This window comes from Clytia hemisphaerica, unplaced genomic scaffold (genome assembly GCF_902728285.1).
Source record: "Clytia hemisphaerica strain Z4C2 unplaced genomic scaffold, Clytia hemisphaerica genome assembly, whole genome shotgun sequence".
Taxonomy (NCBI): Eukaryota; Metazoa; Cnidaria; class Hydrozoa; order Leptothecata; family Clytiidae; genus Clytia; species Clytia hemisphaerica.
In genome coordinates, this window is record NW_027104406.1 from 1,093 (window position 1) to 28,512 (window position 27,420).

The 27,420-nt window shown below is 35.5% G+C and overlaps 1 protein-coding gene across 3 annotated transcripts; it reads left to right on the top strand.

The window, feature by feature from the left end:
- LOC136820061 (uncharacterized) lies at positions 1 to 27,402 on the top strand. 3 transcript variants are annotated; one of them, XM_067076295.1, is made up of 18 exons: positions 1 to 258; positions 1,905 to 2,021; positions 2,788 to 2,889; positions 3,046 to 3,144; positions 4,568 to 4,651; positions 8,344 to 8,469; positions 9,360 to 9,455; positions 9,704 to 9,799; positions 17,062 to 17,364; positions 19,780 to 19,955; positions 21,227 to 21,372; positions 21,875 to 22,150; positions 22,382 to 22,660; positions 23,070 to 23,318; positions 23,859 to 24,077; positions 25,772 to 25,930; positions 26,768 to 26,876; positions 27,118 to 27,402. In XM_067076295.1, exons 1-18 carry the CDS (start codon positions 235 to 237, stop codon positions 27,263 to 27,265), a joined length of 2,808 nt encoding a protein of 935 aa, XP_066932396.1. In that variant the 5' UTR covers positions 1 to 234; the 3' UTR covers positions 27,266 to 27,402. The 3 variants fall into 3 exon arrangements, with proteins under 3 accessions (XP_066932396.1, XP_066932397.1, XP_066932395.1); XM_067076296.1 differs by lacking the exons at positions 8,344 to 8,469; positions 9,360 to 9,455; positions 9,704 to 9,799; XM_067076294.1 differs by lacking the exons at positions 17,062 to 17,364; positions 19,780 to 19,955; positions 21,227 to 21,372; ... (5 more) ...; positions 26,768 to 26,876; positions 27,118 to 27,402 and adding an exon at positions 10,325 to 13,879.
- Positions 27,403 to 27,420: the final 18 nt, after the last annotated feature.

Sequence of the window (27,420 nt, forward strand, 5' to 3'; positions counted from 1 at the left end):
AAAAAAAGGGCACGACATCACATCACACATGGATAATCCCATGCAATGCTCAGTTGCTAATATTTTACCTGTTTAAAGACATTCTTGATAAAGCATATACACGTGAAATGCAAACATTGACAAATTTCTTCTCTCATCATGCTATCATCGGAAGATATTTGTTTTTTATCCAAATGATGATATAGGAAGACTAAAATTTTTGACAGTTTGACCTTGAGATGTTAGAAACCAAACATGGAAATTGATGGTGGCCTTAAGGTAATTCCTTTTCACTTAATTTGTGCTTTATTTGGTTTTTCTGTACAATTTTCTGACAGTAGAAGACGATTTGTGATTTGTAGATAGGATAGACAAGCCCAACAGCCATAAGTGAAATAGTCACAGTGAAACACTCAGGGAAGGAGTTTTAAGGTTGACAGTAGGGCCGATCAGCTGGTTGGGTATATTGATGACCCAATCCTTGAACTGAGCTTGCCTCTTGGATGGCTGTGTTGAGATATTCCTCCAGTTAGTGGAAGTACTTCGATTTGTGAAGCTTCTTTACTAAGAAATTTCCTATAACCACCTTTCGCAACCGTGGGGAATTGCGATTTTACGGAAATGGGGGTCCTTTAATCGAATAAAGCATCTTCTGAAAATTTCATTCATTCTTCCCCATACATGAAAAACAAAGAAGCTTCCGTTTTCTGATCGCCTTTTTAATCTGCCATGAAGTGTTATAAAATTCCTTATAGAAAGACACATTCTTCTACAAAGGAGTTTAAAAAAAATGACGTAAAAAAAAGTTGTTAAAAAGTACCGTAACTTGGTCTAATGTCGACATCCCTCGTCTAAATTCGACACCCTTTTTTAGAGCTGAAAAATAAAAAAAAAGGTCGAAATTATTTTTCTTTCCTTAGGGGTAAGGGAGGATAAATCTTTTTTCAATCACCGATTCCAACTTTCATATTATTCCTATCTCTAAAAAAGGGTGTCGAAATTAGATGACAGATGTCGAGATTAGACCAACTTACGGTAGTCATTTTATCTTAACAATTTTGTAAACTACGTCACAACCACAGAGCGCGCTGACTTTTAGTTTTATCTTAGTTCTCACTTGTTTGGTTTCCGTAATAAAAAGAAAGTCGTTATTGTGAACTTTGAACATGCTTAATATCGAGGTACTTCCACTTGATTGTCCTCCAATCCAGTTGATTATAAATCAATCATAAATAATAACCAGGAGGTTTTTCTACTTTAGTAATATTTACGTTAGTGAATGTTTGACTGAAACGATATAAAGAATATTTACAATGAAGGTGATATATCTCTACTTAGAATATTAAATGGATAATGGTCATTAACGCAACCATCCTGTTGTTTTTATATTGTAGGTACTAAACTTTGTACTCCTCAACAAGTTTAGACGTGTGATGGCGCATAGGCATACAATCCTTCGCCTTTCCGAGCAAAGACTGGTAGTAAGGACCAATGCTCTGGTGAGGGTGGAAACTGCCCCCATTTCTATTTCTATAAATTAATCCAAAGGGTACATATATGTACATTTTCCCGGATGTACTAAAAAGAAGAAGAAAAAAAAAAAAGATTTTAATACAATTTAAAGTACTAAAAAAAGAAACATAAAAAATTGGGTGCTTCGTTAGGCCTTTTCACTAACTTCACCACTTTTTTGGATTCTACACTCAAAAAACATAAAATATCAAAACTTGATTAAAAATTTTGACTCTGGATCCCAAGTGTGTGGAAACCAACTTACTTAGGATTCCATTTCATGTCCATAACTTCAGCTATTTTTTTCCAAGCGAACACCTGTATACTTTCAATCATAAAAAAATGATTGAGATGTATTAAAAAAAGGCATTTCACACCATTTTCAAATTTTTATTTTTATTGTCACTTAAAAGGGTTCAATGGTGAAAATTACAAAGAGAGCAAAACAGAGATTGATTAAACGCAAATCAAATGTAAATGCAAAGAAGTTAGTTTTTGATGCTGTGCATAAGAAAGATGTTTCATTGAAAGTAAGTAACTTTTCAATTCCCCTTGGATTAACTGTAAAAGCAATAGTGCCATTTTATTCATAGCGCCAGCCCCCCTGCTGGTCGGGGGGGGTTACACCCTAAATTCTTCCCAAAAAAGGAGGGGGCTGGAAGTCCACCACTTTTTTGGGGAGACCTATGTACTTTGGGGGAGCTAAAATCTCATCACTTAACGTGGGGGCTAAAATAATTCAGCTTAATAGTTGGCTTCAATTACTGAAATTGAAGCTCATGAATCTGAAAAATTCTCGCATGCGGCGTAATATTTTTATAGAGAGTGTGAAAAATATTTTATCTTAAACTTAGAACTGAACCCAATTAACATTGGAAAACCCTTTTTTACTGGATCTAATTTTGAAAGTGTCTAGAGTTAAAAGTCCTGGGGGCTAACAAAAAATTCATAAATCTTTGGGGTGACTTAAAACTCAGGGGGACCTAATTTTTGCCTGGGACCTAAACCCAGGCTGACGCTATGATTGTATGATTTCTTGACACTTAGTGAACATTAGGAAAAGCGATCTCGAATACATTTTATAAAATCACAGTAAAATATTAAGAAAGAGCTTGATAATGGAACTTGTTTCGGGGTCAAGATTTTTTTAAATCTCATTTTGTTTGGAGCTAAATTCGATTCTCCATTCTGAATATTTCTCGGTTGAAAAAATGTTATTTTTAACAGAAAAAGAAATGATATTTTATAAAATACAACCAAAACATGTACACAATGTGATGATTTTTAAATTTTTAGGAGAAACAAGAGATTTTATGGGCAACATCTGAATGTGATCGAGAAGATATTCTAGAAGAATTACTACAAGATACACAGATTGATATCAATTTGACTGATGAGGTAAGTATTCATAAAAAGCTTTGTCAATAATTATGAAGTAAAAAATAATTGAAAGTTTTTAGCAGTTGTTCATTAATGTGTAATTTATAAGACCTACTGATGCAATAAAAAACTCAAATCTAAATTTCAGGGTTTTTTTTGCTTTTCTTTTTTTAGAATGGCCACTCAGCCATATTTCACGCAGTTATCAATGGCTCCACAGACTGCTTCAATACGTTGTTGAGCAAAAATGCTGATGTGCAATTAAGTGATACTGTATGTTTTGTATTGATGTACACGTTTTTTTATAAGATTAAACTATATAAGAACATAAGGCTTTGATGTTCAAAATGTTACGAACAAGTTAAGAACATTTTAAGGCTTTGTGGACTCAAAAAGAACCTTTTTCTTAGAAAAATGGTCAGAAATATTCAAAAAATGGTCAAATAAGAACATGTTAAGAACATTTTTAGGCTTAGGCTTTTAAGCATGCAATAGGCTTCAAAAATTTTGAATGTTCTTATAAAAAAACGTTTTTTTTTTCTTGGTGTACATTGGAACAAAACTTGAAAAATCAAGAAGCGTCTTATAAATGATAAACTTGAAAACTCGAATTAAAGAGAGCTACATATCGTGTTATTATTAGTGTAATATTTAAAGTCTATTCACGATAAGTGTGCACTCTTTTTTCATTTACCTATAACTTTTGAAGGAATTCTTCAATCTTTATAAATTTGGTATCATTGGAAAGATATTAGTGAGTGGAACAATTTAAAATAAAAAAATCTTCAAAAAAATTCTAAAAATGAAGATGAAAATGAAGAAGAAAAAAAGGAAGATCTTGTAGAAAAGTGCTATAACTACCAATTTCCGTGAAGTGAATCCTTGATCATCGAACGTCATTACTGTGAAAAAATTTCTCAAAAATAATCATTCAGTCAAAAGATATCAAACAAAGTTATAAGCTGATTGACGTCTAAAAACGCTGTTTTCTGCAGTTTTTTGCTGTTTTTTGGGGTCAATCACTTATTAACTTTGTATCATAACTTTATATTGAATAAATATCTTAATGAAATTTCTTCACAGTGATGATTTTCTAAGATCAAAAAATCTCTCCAGTGAAAATGAAAGTTATAGCAGTATTCTGCAAGATCTTCATTTTTTTCTTCTTCATTTTCATCTTCATTTTTGGAATTTTTTTAAAGATTTTTTTATTTTAAATTGTTCCACTCACTAATATCTTTCCAATGATACCAAATTTATAAAGATTGAAGAATTCCTTCAAAAGTTATAGGTAAAAGAAAAAAGAGTGCACACTTATCGTGAATAGACTTTAGTTTCGTGAAATGAGCTTTTTACAAATGAAATCCTCAGAACTAGGGAAAAGAAAAGAAGTTTTTGGATGCCAGTTGTAGAAAAAGCTTCGAAAGAACCTACCCAATACCATACCATCGCACAGCAAAATTTAGCTTGGTTCCCTTCTTTTCTTAGAAAGCTTTTTTTGTTTTATGTATCAACTGTGACCCCTAAGTTTGGAATAAGAAATTTCCAAACGAGTACCGTAATACTATCGACTACAGACTCTCTTCTAACACGTACAGTAATGGACTCGAAAACATTTAAATTTGGAATGAAAAATGTTTAAACAATTTTTATGAAAACACTAAATATTAGATTGTTCTTCTGCTAATTTGTTTAGACTGGACGAAACGTGTTGACACATGCAGTAGAAAACAACCACCATTCAATCGTCTCAAAGGTTCTCAAAGTGGTCACTCCAAATGTAAGTAAAGGAATGGTTTTAATTCCAAATGGGCTCTTCCAGAAAATGTCCGTACATGGGGGAGGGTGGATGATATAGTATCTAGGGGGTAAACTTGCTCTGTTTTTGGGTAACTGTGCTCTGTTTGAGGGTAATTTTGAATTTCCAGGGGGTCAAGTGGTGCTTGTCCGGGGGTTTCACCTACTGTCCGGGTCAAAAGTCACAATGTCCAGGGGGGTAAATTTCCAAATATCCAAATATCCTCCACCCCACCCCCCATATTATTTTTTGGACCTACCTGGAGGTCCTATAAATTAACCTTTGTTCGTCCGTCCGTCCGTCTGTTACCAGCTTTTCTCGAGAATGGCTTATTAGTTTTTTTCTGATTTTTGGCACAAAGATGCAAAATGGCAATGCCCAAAATGTGACGGAGCCTGATTTTTCGAAAATGCCGGAAATATGCCAGAAAAACCGGTTTTTTGACATTTTCTCGAGATTTCATCATTAGTTTTTTCTGATTTTTTGCTTAAAGATGCGTATTAACACAGATTAACAATGCCCAAAACATGGCCGCATCCGATTTTTGAGAAAAAATTTTTCCGGCCGAAAATGCCGGAAATATGCCGGAAATCGTCGTTGTTGCAGATTTTCATTGGGCTTTTTCCTTACATTTCTTTGTTTTTTCTCAAAAAAAAAACATCATTGATAGCAATTCCCACCATCAATCATGATTCGATTGTCAATAAAACTGATTTTTTTATAAGAAACAAATGACTAATTTTAATAGATCGTCACTATTTGTGTTCTGAATGATTGTTTAATGGTCACGCTCACGTAGATATTAATTATGTGTTAAATGCATAACCAGGTAGGTTCATAAAAGTATCACTTGTTTTTTCTGGAAGAGCCCAATACAGCTAAAACATCTTGAAAATTCTTTTGTAGTGAAATAGCAAAGTTGTTTTTGAAGAATGAGTATCTATATTTAAGATTTATATATTTCTATAGATAAGATATTTAAATAAGAATTTAAATTTCTGCCCAGAACCAGGAAAATATAACACCCATCAACTACAAAACGATATTGAACGATTCACACGCAAAATTAAACTTAAAGCACATTTTGGTAAACCAAATAACGAAGATTCGACCCCAACAAACAAAAAAGAATTCTACATAAAAAGCAGATCGAATTGGACTCCTAGAGAATCTCATCATACAGTAAACACGTTTGCTGAAGCGCTTCAGAAAGAACTAACAACATATTCAGATCCAGATTACAAACGAAAATACAACCTAACACGAGCAGAACGAGAAGCACTTAAAGAACTTCAACTCAGAGATGACATCATAATTACAAAAGCTGACAAAGGCGGAGCTGTAGTCATACAAGATGTAAAAGATTATATTGCAGAAGCCAACCGCCAACTAGAAGATCAAACTTCCTATAGAAAACTTGATTCAAATCTAACCGAACGACACAACAAACTAATCAACGGAACCATAGATTCATTACACGATTCAAACCTTCTCACTGAAAAGGAACGATCAATGTTTAAGACGCCAAACCCCAAAACCCCAAAATTCTACACACAACCTAAAATACACAAAGAAGGTAACCCAGGAAGACCTGTAATCAGTTCAATCAATTGCCACACTGCCCTGATTTCAAAATATGTAGACTTTCACCTACAGGATCATGTCACCAAGACGTCTTCATACATAAAAGATACAACCGATTTCATCAACAAAATTGAAACCATAACCCTTCCACAAAATCCAATACTAGTCACCATGGACGTTAAATCTCTATATACAAACATCCCTAACGAAGAAGGAATCAATGCCATCAACAACATCCTTACAACCAATAAAACACAAAACTCGTTAAAAACAAAAATACTCACCTTTCTAAGACTCATTCTCACCCTCAACAACTTCTGTTTTAATGAAACCCACTACCTACAAATCAAAGGCTGCGCCATGGGCACAAAATGTGCCCCGACCTATGCTAATCTATTCATGTCACAGTTCGAAGAATCAAACATCTATCCACTTCTAACCGAAAAGTGCAAAACTTACTTAAGATTCATAGACGATATCTTCATGATATGGTCCGGAACAGAAGAAGAACTAAAAAGATTCATCCAAGAAATCAATACTCTCCACGAAACAATCAAGTTCACAGCTGACTATTCAAAGAAGGAAATTAGCTTCCTAGACACCATTGTTACCATCAGCGGATCTAAACTAATCACAAGACTATACAAAAAACCAACAGACAGATCAGCTTATCTCCATAACCAATCCTACCACCCTAACCATTTAAAGAAGAACATACCTTTCGGTCAAACCCTTAGACTCAAAAGAATCTGCAAAGACGTAGACGACTATCAAAAAGCTACTAGTGAAATGCATGGCGCTTTTCTTAAAAGAGGATACCAACAACAACATCTCACAGATGCGTACACCAAAGCATCAAGTATAGACAGATCTGATCTTCTCAAATACAAAAACAAATCCAATCGAGACAACAACCAGACACTCTTTATCACCACCTTCAACAAAAACCTACCAAACATACGTGAAGCAATCAATAAACACTGGGACATACTAAAAATAAATGACGAACTAGCAGATACTTTTAACGAACAACCCAAGATCGTATATAGAAGAAACAAAAACCTTCGTGACCTAATAGGTCAAACAACAATAAAAAATAATAAAGTATTTAGAAAATCCCACACACTGAGAGAAGGCAAATGTCGCCCATGTCTCACAAATTCCAGAAACCTTTGCTGTCGTCAAGTAACCACAACCTCCACGTTCGTGTCACAACAAACAAAACGCCAGTTCAAAATATTCCACAATGTCAACTGTAAAAGCAAATACGTCATCTACCTACTAGAATGTCAAATCTGCAAGATCCAATACGTCGGTAAAACTGAAACACCCTTCAACGTCCGTTTAAACAACCACAGAAGCAATGCACTTCATCCGAAAGAAGACACCATCCCAGCGTGCAAACACTTCAACAAGGAAGGACATAATTTCAATAGAGATGCTAAATTTACGATCATTGAACAGCTAAGAAATATCGAAGGAAATGAAAGCCAGCTGAAAAACACCATTCTATCACGAGAGAACTTTTGGATCAACAAACTAAAAACCTTAAAACCCAAGGGTTTAAACCAAGAACTCAATTTGAGAGCGCCTTAAGTCTGTGTTTACACGTCCATTTTTTCCAGATCACTTACAGACGGCTCATAAATATACGTCACAAAAAAGCGTTTATTTGACGTCAAAAAGTTTTGTTTTTTTTTGTTAAAAAAACTGAATTTTTTTAGCTAGAAATATACCTTGAAAACGGCCCTGGCCGAAACATGTTGGAAATTTCTAGCATCTAATGGTATTTTTGTCTCGATCCTCCGTCCGATATATATATTTAAGATTTGTGTATTTTCTATGAAAGGCCGAAAGATTTTGTTAGATTTCATTTCTCAAATTTTGCATCTTATGAAGTTAGGCATTAAACTTTTGAATTAAAATTTCACAATTAAATTGGTGTACCACCCCAATAATGACAATTGGGGGTATGTAAATTCTTATTTGTATATATTGTACAATATTATCTGATAAACTATTAGCAAGGGCTCGGACCCTTCTATGGGGGTCTACGCACCATGCATATTTAGGATCTATTTTCTTTATAGTTGATCGATGATACAGTAGAACACTTGATATCAACAAGAAGTAGTAAACTTTTGTGTAATTTTGCAAATTATGAAGAAGTTGATTTGTCAAAATTTGCTGGTGTTACTGGTTTCCATGATAAAAAGGTTAGATATTAAGCAGTTATTGGACATTAAGCAGTTATTGGACAAAGTCGAATCCAATATTTTTCATATTGGATGAGACTGCGTCCAAATAAATGGTTTATTATCCGTTCATTGCTAAAATATTTCTCGTTTTCAAACATTTCTCGTTTTCAAACATAATTCCAATTTATAAGCTCGTAAATCTGGTTTCTTGGTAGTTTTTTATCCAAAAGTCTTGTTTTTATTTTGTGACGCAACGTCAAAAAGAAGATGCTCAATTGTCATTGAACTCGTTGTGTGACGTCAATTTTTGAAATATGTAGCCTCCATGGAAGCTGTATATTCAAAAATATTGGCCAGCAAAGAAGCCAATCAAATGTCGCTATTTACGCGCGTCGGATAATAAATATATATATTTTTTGGTAACAGCTGATGATTTTATTTTGTATTATACCTTTTGAAGTTTCTGCATGGGCAAATTTCAGAGAAAGATTTTACTCCCCATGTTACAGAGGTGTTTTTCGGAAAGTCAAACCCCCTGGATTCTTGCTGAAAATTTAGAGACCTTTCTATAATTTTTGATAAATTTTAGAGACGTACCCCCTTGGAATTTTTTTAAACTAAATTTTCACGGAATTTCACAAACCCCCCTCCCTCTCCCTAAATTTCCCAGCTATTTTTTAAGGGTGTCCTTGGACGGAAAATTCTGACCTCTTAAACATAGAGGGAAACATTTTTTCTCTAGAATAGCTCATATTTTTCTTCCTCTATTCTTGTTTTCTCTCTTTATATTGGTTTTTAGTTTTAAAATTCGTTCATTACGGTCATTATTAAAAACACTAAAGACGATTGATCCTAAGAAAGACGAAAATAATAAATTTTTGCATTTACTTGACATTTTTCATTCATAGAGGCAGTATTCAGCACTTCACTATGCCTGCAAGAAAGGATATGTAACTTCAGCAGAAAAATTGATCAAAAATGGAACAAGACTTTCAAATCGAAATGTAAGTATTCAAAATTCAATGAATATCCATACAGTCAACTCTCTCTAATTCGAACCTCCATTATTCAAATCTTTCTGTAATTCGAACTAAAATATTAATCCCCTCAGCTGGAAAGTGGTTTAAATTACTCTCTGTAATTCGAATTTTTCTCTAATTTGAAGAATTTTAGTGGGCATTACCTTTCAATGCCTTTATCTGCAGCAAAATCGATTACTTGAAAATTGATTTTTTTCGTCCGTTATTTTTAGGCCAAAGAGACACCTTTGTTACTTGCATATTCTCAAAAGAACTTGGAGATTATTTCAATGCTTTTGAATCATGGCATAGTATTGAGCAACAATATGGTAAGATAGACTCGATAATTTTCGGCAATTCTTTACAGCTTACTGTTTCCCTTACTTACCCAGCTGACACACAACGCTGTTTCGACGTTTATCTAATGTTCACAACGTCCATATAACGTTCGATGAACGTTGAAACAACGTTGTGTGCCAGCTGGGTAAGAACTTCTATTATTCGAATCTTTCTGTAATCGAATCTTTCTGTAATTCGAATATTTCTGTAATTCGAATCTTTCTGTAATTCGAATCTTTCTCCAATTCGATGAAAGCTCTTGGCTTCTTAGTTAGAAAGAGTCTACTGTAGAGTCTATTTATAGATTTATACTGACTCTGAAGTTTGAAAAATCGAAATGAAATCAAAATTATTTTTTGCACCCAGATTTCAAAAACCTATGTGGGTTAGAACTGTGGGATATTCCAAATCGCCTCAGTCACTCCACCTTCCTCTAAATCTAAAGTACAAGTACATAAACTCGCTATTGTCAAACGCATGAGTGCAATATGATCTTATTTTTTTTCTGTTTCTAGAAAGCTCTATCGGGATTTTCGTATTGGCTCAACGGTAAATCAGGCGAGTATCAAATCCTCATCAAAAATCCATCGGAATTTCAACACGCATTGTCTCTTTACAGAGAGAGGTTGACCATTGAAGACCAACAATTATTCATCATTTTCAATCGTTTAAAAGAGCAGCCTGACCATCCTGAATTGGTGCATCTAGCCTGTGAAAAACACCTGACTTTCATCGAATGCAGTCTAGTGGATATACCTTATATGCCATCAATAAAAAGCCTTGCTTTATATTCGACAACTGCGGAAAGCTATACAAACTTAAGCCTGAGAAAGATCAAGTCTTTGGAAACATTGACAATCTATGATTCTAAACTAACAAATTTACCAAGTAACCTTCATGAATGTAAAAACCTTCGTTATCTGAACATCAACAATTGTAAACGATTGCAACATTTACCAACTTGGATCAAAGACCTTCCACTTGAGAATCTCATTCTTAATGACAACAATCTCAATGAATTACCAGAACTGCTCCCAAGAACACTACATGTTTTGAATATTCAAAACAACAATATCAAAAAGCTTTCACCGCTACTAGCTCAATGTGAAAAACTAACATCAATCAATCTGCATGGCAATCCTTTGGTGTTCCCAGAACTTTCAATCGCAATCAAAAGCAAAACATCTGATTTGTTAGCTTATTTGAAAGCCTTCTTAAACAACACCATACCCAATAAAACGCTTAAGATCTCCTTGGTTGGACAAGAGCAGGTTGGCAAATCTACCCTTCTACAAGCTATCAAATCCAATACAGGATTATGCGAAGATACAAGCTCAATCATCAAGACGGATGGTCTTGAAATCTCAGATGTACAATTAAGGGATTTGAACTTTCGTATCTTTGATCTGGCTGGGGATATCGATTTTATCGAAACACATACAATGTTCATATCGGAAGGAACACTCTTTCTAGCAGTGTTTGATCTGCAGATGTTCTCTTTATCCCTTAACACGTTAGACCCCTATGCTTTTGGCCGTATTGAAGTCTGGCTTTCGTCTATCTTCGCACAATCTCCTAATTCTAGAGTCATCCTAATTGGAACCCACGCCGATGCTGAAATGATTACATCATCCCTTCTCGATTTAACATGGCACAAAATCAAAACTATTTTGTCATCAGCACGTGAAGCACACGTGGCAAACTACGCTAACGATTTTCAACACAAATGTCTACTTTGTTCTGACACGTCATCATTGAATCGTGTTTCAACAGATGGAGGTGCTGGTTACGTCTACATTGAATCCAGTGAAACTACAAATGATGAATCCACTGAATCGACAGATGGTTCTAACGTCACATCCAATAAACAGGAGGACAATCAAAATATGGTTTTTCCTCACATTGTCGGTTACTTTGAAGTGAGCAGCACTAAACAAATCCCTCGCAAAGTGTTTTCTAACAAAAACACCAGTATTGAGCAACTCAAAGATTGTATCTATAATACAGCACAAGATATGTTATCCTTGAATCCCTTCATACCAAGGAAATGGGTGGATCTACGTAACTACCTTACTAAAAAAGCGGAGAAGCAATTCCCAATCATTACCTACCAAGAATTGATGGAGGTGTCACGTGAATGTGGTTTTAGCAAATCAGATGACGAGTTGAGTCCATTCTTACGTCATTATAATTCTTGTGGTGAACTATTATATTATTTTGATATAGACGAGCTTAATGATATTATTATCATAGATCCACAATGGCTGAGTAATCAACTCCGTGCAGTAATTAGTTTCCGTGCCACACACTTAATCACAGAAGGAGTCATACAACATTCGTCCCTTGAGCAAGCCTGGTGTGACATTGAACCTCTATTTCGGAGTAAGGTTCTCACACTGTTTCGTCAAGCTGGTATATTCATTCGGCTCTCTGACGATGCCGATTTAGTGCCATGTCGATTACCAGTGGGCCGTCCTTCAGAAGATATGTGGGCGCCTGATTCAGAGAACACAGAAAACCAAGTATCCTACTGTTTCAAATTTAATAACCTACCAACATCATTTTTCTCGCATTTAACGTCACTTGTCGAAAGCCGTAGAGAGGAATTTAGTGTCGGAAAGATGGCACCAGTTTACTATAGCAACCATATTGTTTATTTTACGCAATCATTGGGAATACCATGTGAAGAACACACGAAAAAGAGTGAAATAAACTTGAGCCGATTGTCAACACATGATGCAGTTAATTATTTAACGAGAGGTGTAAAATTATCACGATTTTTGTCACTCGATTCTGATTCGGTTCAAAGTTTACTTGAAGTTGGTCGGAACTCATTTCGAATTTCAATGGCCGAGTTTTCTGATTTTAACGAAGTTGTGTTGGATGAGAGTGAGTCGAAACCAAATTTCCGACATCGAATTCATTTCGAATTATTACCGCATTTGAAATGTATTGTAATTAGCATCCGTGGTCCCAAACCATGTTGTTTAGCCCCAGAAACAATCGATCTTTTGAACCGTGTTCGTCTGACACGCTACAATTCTGTCCACACCGAGTTCTTCTTTTATTGTCCCATATGCATCAAGAAAGGTATGCAGAATCCTTCAAAATTCACCTTGTCGGAGTTAAACGATAGCGTGCCAATTTGTGAAAAAGGTCATGATTCTAAAGATTGGAAAAATGTACAAACAGGTGTCTGTGAGTATGACTATAAGTTAACAAATCGTCAACTAATGAGCACATTAAATGACTTTGATTGTCCGAAATTGTTTCTTATGATGCCTGTTAATTTACATGGAGTTGGATTTCGTGAATTTTATACCTTATCATACCTCAAAGAAGGTTACTCCGTACATCTTTTATGTGAGTATCCGGATTGTTGGCATTTCTTAACAACACCCGGATATCGTATAACACGACCAAGAGAATTCGTTAAAAAATACGGACGCCGTCTTCAAACGATGTTGAGAGTGTTATCTAAATTTGAGATTCCTGCTCGAATCGCAGGATTAGCTGTTGAAAGTGCGAACAGTCTTGCAGACTTGTTGGCTTCGTTGAAAGAACTTGCCAATGATCTAGATGAGCATTTATCCAGTTTTTCGGAAGACTGGTCAAATTTTCAAATCCGTTCTAATTTGGAAGACAGTTTGTGTTATTTGAATAGTCATGATGGTTTGAATCGTCGTGAATTCCGACGATTTTTAAATAAAGCTGACGAGGAAAATCGTTTTGGAGACCTGGTACCGAAGTTTGTTGGAGAACGTATTGTGTGGTTGTGTGAGGCGCATTCCAAATGTGAAGACCCTAACCGAAAACAATTTTTCAAAAGCTAGTTTATTTTATAATATATTTGACAGCCTTATCTGCTCAAATGAGCATTGTGTCATCCTTTAAATTCGAAGTGTCAATGACGCATTTTTTTTTTCGCAATTCACACAATTTTTGTTCACGAAAAGTTTTCCAATTCACGCATTCGCGCATATTTTTTTATGCCTTCACGCATTTGCGCAAGTGAAAAGGCCCATTCACGCAATCACGCAAATCTTTTTTCAAATTCACGCATTCACGCAATTTTTGTTCACAGAAAGTTTTCCAATTCACGCACTCGCGCATTTTTTTTTTTTTTTTCACGCACTCGCGCAAGTGAAAAGGCCCATTCACGCAAAACCCTGGAGGCGTCAAAACTTAAGTTCTCCTAACCAAATAAGTGAAACTATTAAATAAAATAACAGTAATTTTTTACAGAAAAAGATGCTATTTTGCTGGAAGATGTTCGAAGGCCTATAAGGGTCACATTTATCATCAACATATATAGCCTCTTTTTATACAGACAGGGTGTATATATGATAGGTTTTATAATATTTTATCCATTTAAATTTTGCTCAAAATGTTTTGTTTTTTATATGCATACATTTAAATTAAATTTTTATGAATATTTTCATATATTAATGATTTTTACAGTAAATAACTATTTTTTATAAATTTTTATTTCAAAAAACACTATGGTTGAAAGCTGACGGGGTGGGGGTGCCGCCTGACTTTCGACCTTTGGACCCTTACCGGGACTAAAAAGGAGAAAACAAAGGAAAATTTTGTGAATTTTACGACCCTTATTGGGACAATTTTGACCAAATTTCGATCTTTCCGGGGGTAAAAAGTTGAAATTTTCCTATTTCTCCGACCCTTATTGGGACTGAAATTAGATTTTCTGATTTTTCCGACCCTTAGCGGGACTTTGAATCCTTAAAAGTTACCCTTAAGGGCGGCACATACCGTACTCTCCATTTGCCTAAGTACCCCCCCAGATTTTTGTATGGTAGATTGTTTTTGTTTTAACTTCCATTGAACTACAGTCAAATCTCTCTATCTCGTACTTCTATGAAACGAATCTCTCTATAATTCGAACTAAGATATTTGTCCCCTCAGCCGGAAAGCCGTTTAAAATACTTTACGTAATTCGAATCTTACTCCAATTCGAATTAAATTCTCAGGCCCTTGAAGATCGAATTAGAGAGAGTCAACTGTATGTAATTCTAGTATAATTTTTTCCGTGATTTAAAAAATCTAGATTTCTAGAGTATTGGTCATCAATAGGAAAGTCCTTTGACATTTTGTTGAAAGCCAGAAATTTTACAGATTTCTGTAATGCTTTGGCTGAAAAGTGTGCCGTGAGGTAGGTTGATATTCACTTTTTTTGTTTGGAAAAAGCTTAAAGCACAACATCTAGCCCTTTGGGCTAGGGCTTTGGATTTTTTTCCAGGATATAGTTGTTATTGATTTTTTGTAATTTTTGATACTCTTTTACTGCTATTCATTTCGTTATATTACACATTTTTTTTATAAACAACCCCAATTTTTGACTCAGGGCTGGAGTTGCTAAGGATTTTTTGAATTTCAAGCAAAAAGTTGCATATGGATTTTCAGCCCAAAATGCTTTAGCAACTTTAAAATATTTGGCTCAATAAAATACCTCAAATTTGGTGCTCAAATACCATCGATACACATTTCAATGCCAAATAATTCCGAAGATGCCTCTTTTTTTAGGTAGTTTTGGTTGTTTTCCTGGTTCATGCTCAGTTTCAGAGCTACCTTTCATATGCCAAGTTGCTTAATTTTTTGGCCTTTCTCAGGGCTGGACCCTTAGCAACTCGGTTGCTTATAAAAGAAATGTGTATTCAATTAGTTTTTTCTACTGTACATTATTTTTTTACCCACAGAATTTAATTGACGATTTTTTCTAAATCATTTGAAAACTATATCATATTTTAATCATATTTTCTATCATTCGAAAAATCTCTCAGTAATTCGAACAAACAAATAATATTACCTGATCGAGTACGTTCGAGTAACCAACGTTAATCCTTTTGAAATCGATGATGAGATGTCATCCCAATTATAAAACCAAAGATTAATTTCTCGATAAACGACTTCATCTTAACATGCAACTCAATTACAACCATTTAAAATAAAGTGGATCATTCTCTGAACATCACTTTTGATAGAAAGAACGTTCTTCTTGCAGTTATACGGTGCAAAATTTTTGTAGAAGATGTTTAAATTGAAAGAGCTGTTTGTTTGTTTTATGTGTGTTCTCAATGTCGAGGTAAAGAATTTTTAATAAAATGTTGTAGAAAACCTAGCCTGAATGTCCAACAAGAAAAACATAATTTTCAGCGTACAAAGTTTGGTGTCACACAGTATATATACGCAGGGTCGGCTAATCTTAGCGCAAATTGTTGAGCTGACATAATACGTCTTGCAACCAGAATAAGATTTGACTGATCTGGGTTGATAAACTACAGAGTACAAACCTTATAAACATAAAAAATTTATTTACAGTCTGGATATCTAGGCCAAAGAAGGACAATTATGATTGAAATCACTAGATGTCTATCTCTGGTGATTTGTACATCAAGTCTTATAGGTCCATTAAGAGTCATTAAGATGGTTGTCCGGATTCATAAGGTCCACATCTCTGAGGAGGGTGTTTATTTTTTTAAAGTAACTTCTAGAACTGGAGAACCAAACGTAAGATCTTATGCAAAGATTTGCAAACTTTCCCTTTTTTGAATCAACCAGTAAACCCAGCCTTTTTAGATTCGATAGGTTAAGACTGGATTGAAAGGCGGAAAATTTGGACCAAAAGTTTCTTGTTCCCTTTAGATGGAAACTAGGTAATCACCGCCCTTTGAAAATAATGTGATATTTCATTTTATGAGCATCGAGAATTTGTGAAAGCAACAAGATTATAGGTTATTGTCTTTTTTCCTCTAATCATATTATCACGAAAAGATCGTTATACAAGTCATTTAGATTGCATTAAAGAGATACTTAAAATTCCATTCCTTGCCATTTGCGTACTTAACATTGTCATTAATCTATTTGAGAGTAGTGTTTTGATTTAGCTAAACTACCGGCATTCAGAAGTACCATGTATACTTCCGACGAGTCGTTCGAGTATATTTACTATGCACCAGCAGCTCGATGCGTCGCGAGCACGAGTTGGCAGAGTCAGTCCCTACCTAGGATAATGAATTCTGTCCAGGATGAGGCCTGTTATTTCATCGAAAGGTTAAGCTCTCTTTATATAAATAGAAAATTCCTGATAGGCAACTAAGTAACAAAAAAGCAGCACTTTTTTTTAAATCAAAAATGGTCAATCTAAATAACGGTAAAATATGTTCATGGGTATTACAAGATTTTTAGAATGAGTATACAGACCACTTAATGTTTTTATTTTCTCGTTTATTAGTTCATCTCATCAAAAACCATTCTTGAAGTTGATTTCGTCAAATTCACGGAAATACATTATTCATACGGTCACGGAGAATTTTGTTGCGAATCCTACGATTATGATGAATGCAAAGATGGCGGACATTGCTGCAAAGATATTTGTCAACACTATTTTAAATTTTGCGTTCAGCCGATAACAAATGACGTTTCAGATGAGTCATGTGTTACTACGGGGGTACTGACTCCCAATGAAACCTATACCATGTTAAAAGACCGTGTTAATACCCCAAACCCATGGCAAATTGTGCTTGAAAAACCTATTGTAAGTTACTAATTTATCTTTATTTAACCCTTTCCAGCGCGCATCATTTGTTGAAAACTGATTTTTTTGAAATTCTTTTTTGATATCCAAAACTTCAAACTAGCATAAAAGCTTGTAACTTTAGAGTTACACAATGGTTTGGTACCATTAAAATGTCTCAAGTCTGGGACTCGGTATAATTGGCTACTCTCGGGTACCTAATAGCCAAATTTCCACCCAGGAACTTCCCCCGGCTAGGTACCCGAGGGTGTCAGGAAAATTGCCCCCGAGAAAACTGCCCCCTGGAAAACTGCCCCCCGGAAAACGGCCCCCCGGAAAACGGCCCCCCGGAAAATTGCCCCCTAGGAAAATTGCCCCCCAGAAAATTACCCCCCAGAAAATTGCCCCCTAGGAAATTGCCCCCCGGAAAATTGCCCCCTATTTTTCCATTTTTCGAAACTAAATCTAACTCAATTTTCAACATTTGGGAGATTTTGGATTACGCAATTTTACGTGATCGCGTCTTAACGGATTAAGAGATCTAGAATATTTTGGTCCAACGGTTGCAGGTTGCAGCCGTAATTTTCATTACGTTGACGCTTTTTATAAGGAATAATGTGGTTTAACCATGGAATACAGAGAAAGCGTTTTCTCTGTTTAGCGATAGTCAATTTCAATGTGTTTTATACTGTATTTCTTTCGCTATTCAAGTATTTTCTTTATGGTTTTACAAAATTTCTTGGTCATATGGAATGGATAACTTCATTCTTACTATATTCCTCACGCTGACCATAGCACACCGTTATGCAAACGTCATAATTATTACTTTTAACACTTGACCGAAAATCAATCCCACAATCCTTTTCGTCTTAATTAAAAAGTCGTGAAAGTCATTACTTTTTCTTTGTAGTTGAGTGTAATTTGCATGCAGGCGTAGTTAACGCGAAGGGTGATGGGATTGAATTTCGGTCAAACAGAAAAATCAATGTCTATTTTTAGATTCACTGCGGTATGCTATTGATCTGCTTTGCATGTTTTAGTTTTTAGTTTTTTCTTAAAGAAAAAAGACGCCTCAAAAACGACTTTTACAAGTTTTGTATGAGGTGGAGAAAGATAGATAGAAAGTAATAAAATCACTTTCAAAAAAATCTTTCCCCATTTCTTAACCCTAAGCGCCCTATCCGTGCTATCTTAAGCTAAGGGAACTAATTTTTACTAACTCGCCAAAATAAGTTCCCACCAAAATTAAAATTTCAGTTTTCTTGGCTAAATAACCCCTGAAATTCAACAAAGTTGCTCAAAATAAGATGAAATAGAACAGATTTGCGCTGTCATTCGCTAAAATTAATTCCAACCACAGTTAAAAAATTAATTACAGTATTCCCCAAAAAAAGTTCCCACCAAAATAATCTATTTTTCGAAAATTTTCTACCCAGGACATTGTTGATCCAACCCCTTCACCGCTTATCAATTTTTCGGAATCTGAAACTTCTTTTTGTACGGATTATGCTGTTTTAGCCTTTTTTCCAATCCACCCCCGCTGACCCCCGTTTACTAGGTACCCTAAGAGTAATTCAAAACTACTTAATTTTACAGCTACAATGGCAATTTGAAGTTTCATTGGATTTTATAAAAAAGTGGAAAAAAAAGATGGCGGGGGGGGGGGGGCATTTTTCCGGGGGGCAATTTTCCTAGGGGGCAATTTTCCTAGGGGGCAATTTTCTGGGGGCATTTCCTAGGGGGCAGTTTTCCTAGGGGGCAATTTTCCGGGGGGCAATTTTCCGGGGGCAGTTTTCCGGGGGGCAATTTTCTCGGGGGCAATTTTCCTAGAACCGTACCCGAGAGTACTTTTGAACGCATAATATACATCATTCGGGTCTGAAGGAATGCTGGTTTATCAAAGAAGCTAAGCTTGTCAGCTTGGAGACTAAAAGAATTCAAGGCAAAACAATATTTTGGGGTAGTTGTAGTTTAAGTGGAGCCTTTCATCATAAGGTATAAGTAAAATCATTGCAATCATCGTCCTCATTCTTAGTATCAGCCAGCGAGGGTAAAAGCTATTACTTATGTTTGGTGTTAATTTTAGCCAGATTATGTCTAAGTAACTGGTATAAGATTAATTAACTTGAATCCAAGTCTCAGAACTACAATTGCATTTCTCTGATTCGATCTTCAAGGAACTTAAGAATGATTTGATTTATAGAGAATACTTAACACAACTTTCCAGCTGAGGCGACAAGTTTTCTAGTTCGAATTAAAGAATGCTATAGAGTTTCTAATCGGAGAGAGTTGACTGTCCGTGCAGACTAGACAAACGAGTTTCTTTGATTCGATATTGAGTTTCTTTGGTTTATCTCAAAAGACGTAAATTAAGATAACTAGGATATCGTTATTCCTCCAGCATATAACTCCACGCCATATTTTCTATATTTCCAGGAACAATTCAACTTTAATTTAGAAGTTTACGATAAAAATGTTTTGTCTAGTTATCTTCTTTACGAAAGTAGAAGTCTGATTGATATTGATACTACTACAGTTGCTCGCACTTCATCAAAATGGATTGAAAGATCATACAATAAAACAAATCGCGGAGAATACTTATTCCATTTCAGGTATTTAAGGTTTTATTTTTACAACTGTCCCCGTTTTATATCAGACACATATTGCATATCAGGACAGTGTCTACCTTTTATTATTATTATGCTGATATAAGCAAAAAAATATTTTTCTTTTCCTCTTTCTGACCAATCTTGCTCCACATCTGTGTCAATCCAATGTGAAAAAGCTTGTGAATTAAAATTGATGAGTAAGCAAACGACATCACTCTTATTTAAAAACAAAACCTTTAAATCCCAGCCGGAACAAAACATGTTAATAATGTTATGGAGGCTGTTTGATAGTTTTTATGGATATGTTTCAAATCTCACAGCCCTCTAGACTGGATTTTCGAGTAAGTTCGTAAAATAGGTCACCACTTGGTCGCCACGCAGATTGGACAAGGTAAACTGATCTTTCTGGTGGTTGGCTAAGAGCTTTGAGTGGATGTTGTATTCCACCTTAAATTACGATTACCAATAACGAAAATAGAAAGAATTGGGATCCGCCAAGAACTCCTAAACTTACTTTTCAGGAGTGCTCGAGCTATGTTCGAGAGAAATATATCAACGGTATCGTATACGGATACCTGCCATGCTTTTAAAAGCGTGAATTCTACGAAACGAAATAGATTTATGATATCGATAAGTTGATCTAATGTCGACATCCCTCTTCTAATTTCTACACATTTTCTCTCTCTCTAATCGCTAAGCAAAGAAAAAAAATTTCCATCAGCGATCCCGACCTTCATAATATTCTTATCTATAAAGAATGGTGTCGAAATTAGAAAAGGGATGTCGATATTAGACCGACCGTAATGCAATGATAGAGCGTCCGGCTACGGTTCGCAAGGTTGTGGGTTCAACCCCCAGCCGGGTCATACTAAAGATTACCCAAATGGTACTTGATGCCTCTCTCATTTCTCATCTCTAAAAAATGGTGTCGAAATTAGAAAAGGGATGTCGATATTAGACCGACCGTAATGCAATGGTAGAGCGTCCGGCTACGGTTCGCAAGGTTGTGGGTTCAACCCCCAGCCGGGTCATACTAAAGATTACCCAAATGGTACTTGATGCCTCTCTACTTGATAATTAGCAATTAAGAGAAGGATCAAGGATAAGTGGAGTAATCCAGGGAGAAAGAGTGGCGCCCTCCCCTACCTTCGGGTAGATAGCTATCGAAAGAGGAGCCTTTGGGTCGCCTCTGACTGCGGTCGCAGACTTACTACTTGGACCGATTTAAGGTAATGCTGTGTCTCTAATTTCTATTTTTTCTTCCGATCTTTCAGATCTTATTGTGCTCCAAATTATTATAACCAAACCTGTGACGTGTACTGCAAAGCACAACGTGAATCGAGTGGAAGTTATCGGTGTCATAATGAAACGGGTGCTATCATCTGCCTTGATGGTTGGAGTGGAAAGAATTGTGACAAAGGTATACTTTGTTGATGAGATAAGATAAATTCATTGATCAACAATCATAGAGCTTCAACTATTTTTATACAAAAAACTAAAGAATATGATATAGCCTTATCTCCTTAACGATTGAACAGTTATTCTGGGTCCATGAGAAATTCTTAGGCTACTTTAGATATAACTCTACCGTAACCCGAAAAATTACTGATTCTCTTGGTGTTCGAGCTTATGAAAGCTTATGAAATATTTATCATATTGGACGTAAAAGATTTGCATCGGAAGGTGTAATATTTCCGTACGGGCTCTGTACTTTGAAAATGGCCATTTCTTGCCATTAATGGTAAGTGTTTTGACTGAATTCTCCACCAAAAATGCGACTTTGAAAATTTCGCGGTGGACTCACGTGTTTTCGTGAGTTTTAATTTCGCGAAAACGTCAAAAATTCGCGAAATCGTGGAAATTTATCCGATTAAAGTATTCTTATTAATTATTAAGTACTAGAAATTTTCTCCTCTTATCAGGAATGTCTGTTCCCGAGTTGTCAACCCAATCAATAACATTCAACCAAACAGATTTCGAGTCAGGCACAGCTATCACACTAAAATGTACATCAGTAAGCAATCCATCACCTAGTTACCACTGGTTTAAAGATGGTACACCTGTTGCTATCAGCAACACAACATTGAGTTTTTTTGTATTGACGAATTCTACGGTAGACGATTCCGGGTCTTATACGTGCGAAAGTAGAAACGGATTGGCTAACATGACATCCAACTCAATTGACCTTCATATTTGGGGTATGTTTAAAAAGGGATTTGTTCCGATAAAGAGAAATTTAATGCTTTCTCGAGTCTGATAAATTTAAGAAATTTTACCTTATCGAGGCTGTCACTTAATCAAACGTCTTACTGTGTAAGACATCAACCATGATTTCTAAACTGGAAAAGACCTGGTAAAGAATAGGATTAGCGTCTATAAAGTTAAATTATCTTAATTTTTATTAATGCCCTCATCTTTTCAATTCATAGAAATTCACAAGCCAACTATTACGTCATCTAAGACCCTTCTAAACAATAGTTTCATCAACTACCAATCAAATGTCACTTTGACTTGTTCAAACAATGGGAATGCACCCGGATCGGTTCAATACCAATGGATTGATTTGGGAAACAACAATGATGTAATTTCTAACCAATCAACATTGACTATTTCTGCTGATGAACGTGACAGTGTATTTGAGTTTGGTTGTCAAACGACTCAAAAGCACATTTTGTTAAATTCAGACCCGTTGAAATTTAAAGTAACATGTGAGTGAGTGAACCATACCCAACTGGCACACAAAGTTGTTCCAACGTTTATCTAATGTTTACAACGTCCATGTTACGTCAGGGCCCGCGCCATGCAAAGCAAACAAAAAAAGCTATCCTCCTTACACTCTATATTATTTGTTCCCCTTACTTTAAAATTCATGGCGTGGGCCCTTTACGTTAAATGAACGTTGAATAAACAACGTTGTGTACTAGCTAGATATAGAAAAACAATCCCCTCTCTAAAGAAAAACAAATTCATCAGATCGGTTGTGTTGTGTAAGCAGTAACTGTTCAAGAAAGTATCGCATCATGAAAATTTCTGACTGATTCCATCCAATCTTTATTTTAGAGTTCGATGTTATGTACTTTTTGGAAGTTAAGAATAACCCTTTCTCTGTACTTTTAGGGCTTGACGAGCCTCAATTATCAATCAGCCAATCAGCATATAACTTTAAGATCACATGTTCAAGCCTCGGTTACCCAAAACCAACTTATCATTGGTATATCAATAATACTAAGGTTATCGAGACAAATAGCTCATCACTATGGTTACCAAATGCTGTACTCAAAGACGGACACAATGGAATCAAATGTGCAAGTCAAAATCCATTTGGCCTCAAGATGGTAGCGCGTGAGGAAATTCTAAGTTACAAAGGTGAGAATATAGAATTTCATTCATTGTGGAGAGCTTAAATCTTTTCGTGTCGTCTTTTCCCATCTACCACGGCAAAATATCTCGAAAGTTTCTAACTGATCATCGTAAAACATTTTACTTGGAAATACTTATCAAGTGGTTGTTTTCCAAGTCATCACTCTTGCTTAATAATTGATAGAATACTCATAGAGTGTTTTCCTGAAGCTTATGTTTTACATGCCACAACTCGTTTTCATGGATAACCCTCCCACCTCCCAGGGAGGGGACACTACTCTTGCTGACCGACCGTTTACCGTTGAGGTTCGAAAAGTGGACCCTACGTGGGACTCACTTTTGCTTAAAAGTGACCCTTAATGGTACTGAAATTCCAAAATTTTCTCACAATGTTCCACTTTTTTCCCCGATTCTCCTTACGAGGGACTGGTTTTTCTATTTTTTGTGTTTTTGCGACCCTACCTGAGACTCACTGGAGGTGAAAAGTTAGTACCCTGACCAAGGTAGTATGTGCCATCATGCATCATTCCCTTCTCTTTCTTGTAGACGAAAGCGCTGCCAAGAAACCATGTACAAATACATCAGCACTTGGCACAAATACTAGAATCGTAAATCGTGCAAAGAGCTATCAAGATGGCGATGTCATTATGTTCGAGTGTGACCAGGGATATTACTTTGAAAACAAATCGTCCCAAGCCATGGTTGCACGCTGTGTCGACGGGGAATTCATATTAGATGGAAGTATCAAGAATGAATGTTTGAAAGGTCAGTGGTTTTGATACACAACTGATTTTCCGGAGGTACTTTTGAGAACTAGGTGTAGTGGTGTGGTGGTCATCGCTCTGGGAGGTCCAATTACGACATCTCCACTGTAGTACTACGTTTAACTTGGCAAGTGAACAGTGGCGGCCTGGCAGGGGGTGCAGGGTGTGCAGTGCACCACCCAGAAAGACCTGAGAGGGGCGCCAAAAAAGCTTTTCAAGGGGGCGCCAAAAATTTTTTGATGTTTGGTTGGGCGATTTTGCGCCCTTTGACACGTTTTTAGCGCCTTCTATAAGTGCAATGTAATTTTTTTTTCGCCTGCGGCGCTTCATTTTATTTTACGAATTTTTTCAAAACTACTATCAACATTGAATTGCGAAAAGTCAAAGCAAGAGAAGTGTTGTGTATCCACCAGGGGTTAAAGAGGATGCGCACCCCCAAAATGAGAGATTGATCGAAACTGCTCGCTGTGGTTTTTGTGGTCTTATGCGGGTTAACTTTCTCCTTTTTAGAATATCTTATAAGCTGTTTGACCTTTCTTGCACCAAATTTTTTTGCCTGCGGCGCTAGAATTTCAAAAAACCCTTATTCTTGCCAACTTTCGAATTTTTGGAGCCTCTTTCAGCCATTGATCTTTAATGGAGAGTACAGTAAGGTCAGGAAATAACAACGAAATAGATATCAAATTATCATTACCACCACCTTCGTATAAATAAAACTTTGTTAACTCAGAGATTCCGGGCGTTACTTTCAACCAGTCACTGCTCTTACCAGTTTAATAGTTTCACTTAATGGTATAGGGCGCAAATAAGGACAAAAATACTAGGGGCGCCAATTTCATAGTTTGCACCACCAAGAAAATTAAGCCAGGCCGCTACTGCAAGTGAACACACCTTCGCCCGAGTCAACCCATACCATGTTAGGGGAATTGGGGACCACTACTTAGATACAAGAGTGATATGGGTGATATGCCAGACATTGTGATGTGTGGTGTTACTCATCCCGTTCTGCGCCTGCGACGAGTTATATGCTCTCCTTCGTAGTTCGAGTGTCCCCACTATACATCATGGTATCTGTGTTTCGCATGTACAGAACCAGTGTTGTCTGCCCTTGTCTAGACAGTGCTAAGCGTTCCGACTTTCAAATGTCATTCATATGGTGGAAAAGGAGGAATTTCTTTTTCGCGTCATTCATCATATCATTCTGAGCACTAGTTTGCAAGCTCATTGAAAAATTACGGTCATTTTTCGATAAAATCATTATCAAAAGTCAATCTTTTGCTTAAAATTCTACAAAAAATCAATTTGAAGTCCGAGCGAAAAGATACAATTTTTGATGTGATCTCATTTTTTTGAAAAATATACAGAAATCCATTTTGGTTCAACACTTTTGAGACAACACTTGAGGGGAAAATGTACGGAAATTGACTTTGATTTCATCAACATTTAAAATTCAATGGAAGAAAATTGCACTCCAAAACCACCCCCACTGGATTTTTTGAGCTGGGAACAATATAGTTTATAGTCTATCCCCATTGGGATTTCATAAAAGTTTTCATTCACACTGTGGGAGAGTTTCACTGAGGCTGTGAGACAGGGGTGTGAAAAAAGATTTGATAATTCATTAAAAATTCAAGAATCATGAGGCTCATCTCGACTTATGTATTTCTTATAGAAAAACTGTTATTTTAATTTCAGATTATTGTAAACTCTCCCCTTGCAAATATGAAGGTCAAATCTGTATCAGTTCAAGATTTGGTGGTGCAAGGTGTATATGCGAGCAAACTTGGGAATATGATAATATGTCTGGAAAATGCTTTTTGCCTCGTGTCAAAACGTTAGAAGATGATGTCCAAAGTAAGAAATGCCACATTTTGAATTAAAGTATTCAAGTATTCATTAAACCCAGACATAGAGGGTCAGAGATTTTTTTCAAATACTTGAGAATTCAAGTTTTTCCTGTTTGGTGATTCTATAGCCTATAACCAGTCTCCGAGGGGCAAATCACTAAAATAAATCTCGTACACAATTTTATAAATCAAAAATAAATCAATAAATCAAAAATAAATCAATAAATCAGAAATAAATCAATAAATCAAAAAAAAATCATAAATAAATCATAAATGAATAAAAAATAAATAAAAAATCTTTCGAAATAAAATTGACTTTTCAACTTTTTTTATTTTTTTGACAATAATTTTGATTATCAGTTCGTTATAATTTGAAAGAAAAAATTCCAGAAAATTAATCCTATTCATAAATTAGAGATAAATCAAAAATAATTTAAAAATAAATCATAAATAAATCATAAATCAAAAATAAATCAAAAATAAATAATAAATCAAAAATAAATCATAAATCAAAAATAAATCAAAAATAAATCATAAATCAAAAATAAATCAGAAATAAAAAAATAAATCAAAAATAAATCATAAATCAAAAATAAATCATAAATCAAAAACAAATCATAAATCTCGTACACTATTTTTCGGGTGATTTGCCCCTCGCCAGTCTCAATCTCTCTGATACCATAAGTTCAGGACCAGGATATCTTTAAAACCTTTTAAAAAGAGAACCTGCATCGTTATCATCAATAATCTATAATATTTATTAACAAATTAAATGTGGTCTATCAAAGCAGGGCTATATAACTCGTGCTCTTAATTCAAGGTATGATCTCTTTTTCTTCTTAAGCCTTCGAGATATCAACCATTGTTTTGGCTGTTGTGGTATTACTCTTGATTTTACTGGTTCTCGTGCTAATGTGTTGCTTCAAAAGGAAACGCAATGCTGATGCTCAAAGGTTAGAACTTTCATTTTTTAGATGAATGACAAATACGAAGAGATTTGAATTGCAGATACAGTGTTGACGCTCTATACCATTACAACAGGAAACTCTCATAAACAACGCTTACTATTCAATGAAAATACAATTCCCCTTGAAAATTGTACTTTATCCCCGGACCAAGTACCCCCTAACCTCCCCTAACCGGGTCTATTGTGCAGATTATGTAAACTAAAAGGTGTATTTTTTATATCTTTAGAAATTACGCACGCCACACAGACGATAACGTTCAAACAACACCAAATAATTTCCAAAATAATGCGTTCACATTTGAAGGCAATGAAATGAAAGAACGAAAAGAAGAAGGAAGCCCCAGAAGCCCACCCCCTGATTATGCCAGCGCGTAAACTTGACTATTTTTCTTCATATTTAGCACCGGTAATACCCCCGAGTGTGAATCGATATATTCTGGGATCAAAATTATTATTTTTATGGAATTTCGTACGATTTTAAGATTTTGAGAATATTATTTTATTTTGGTGAAGTTTTTCTTATTTAGTAT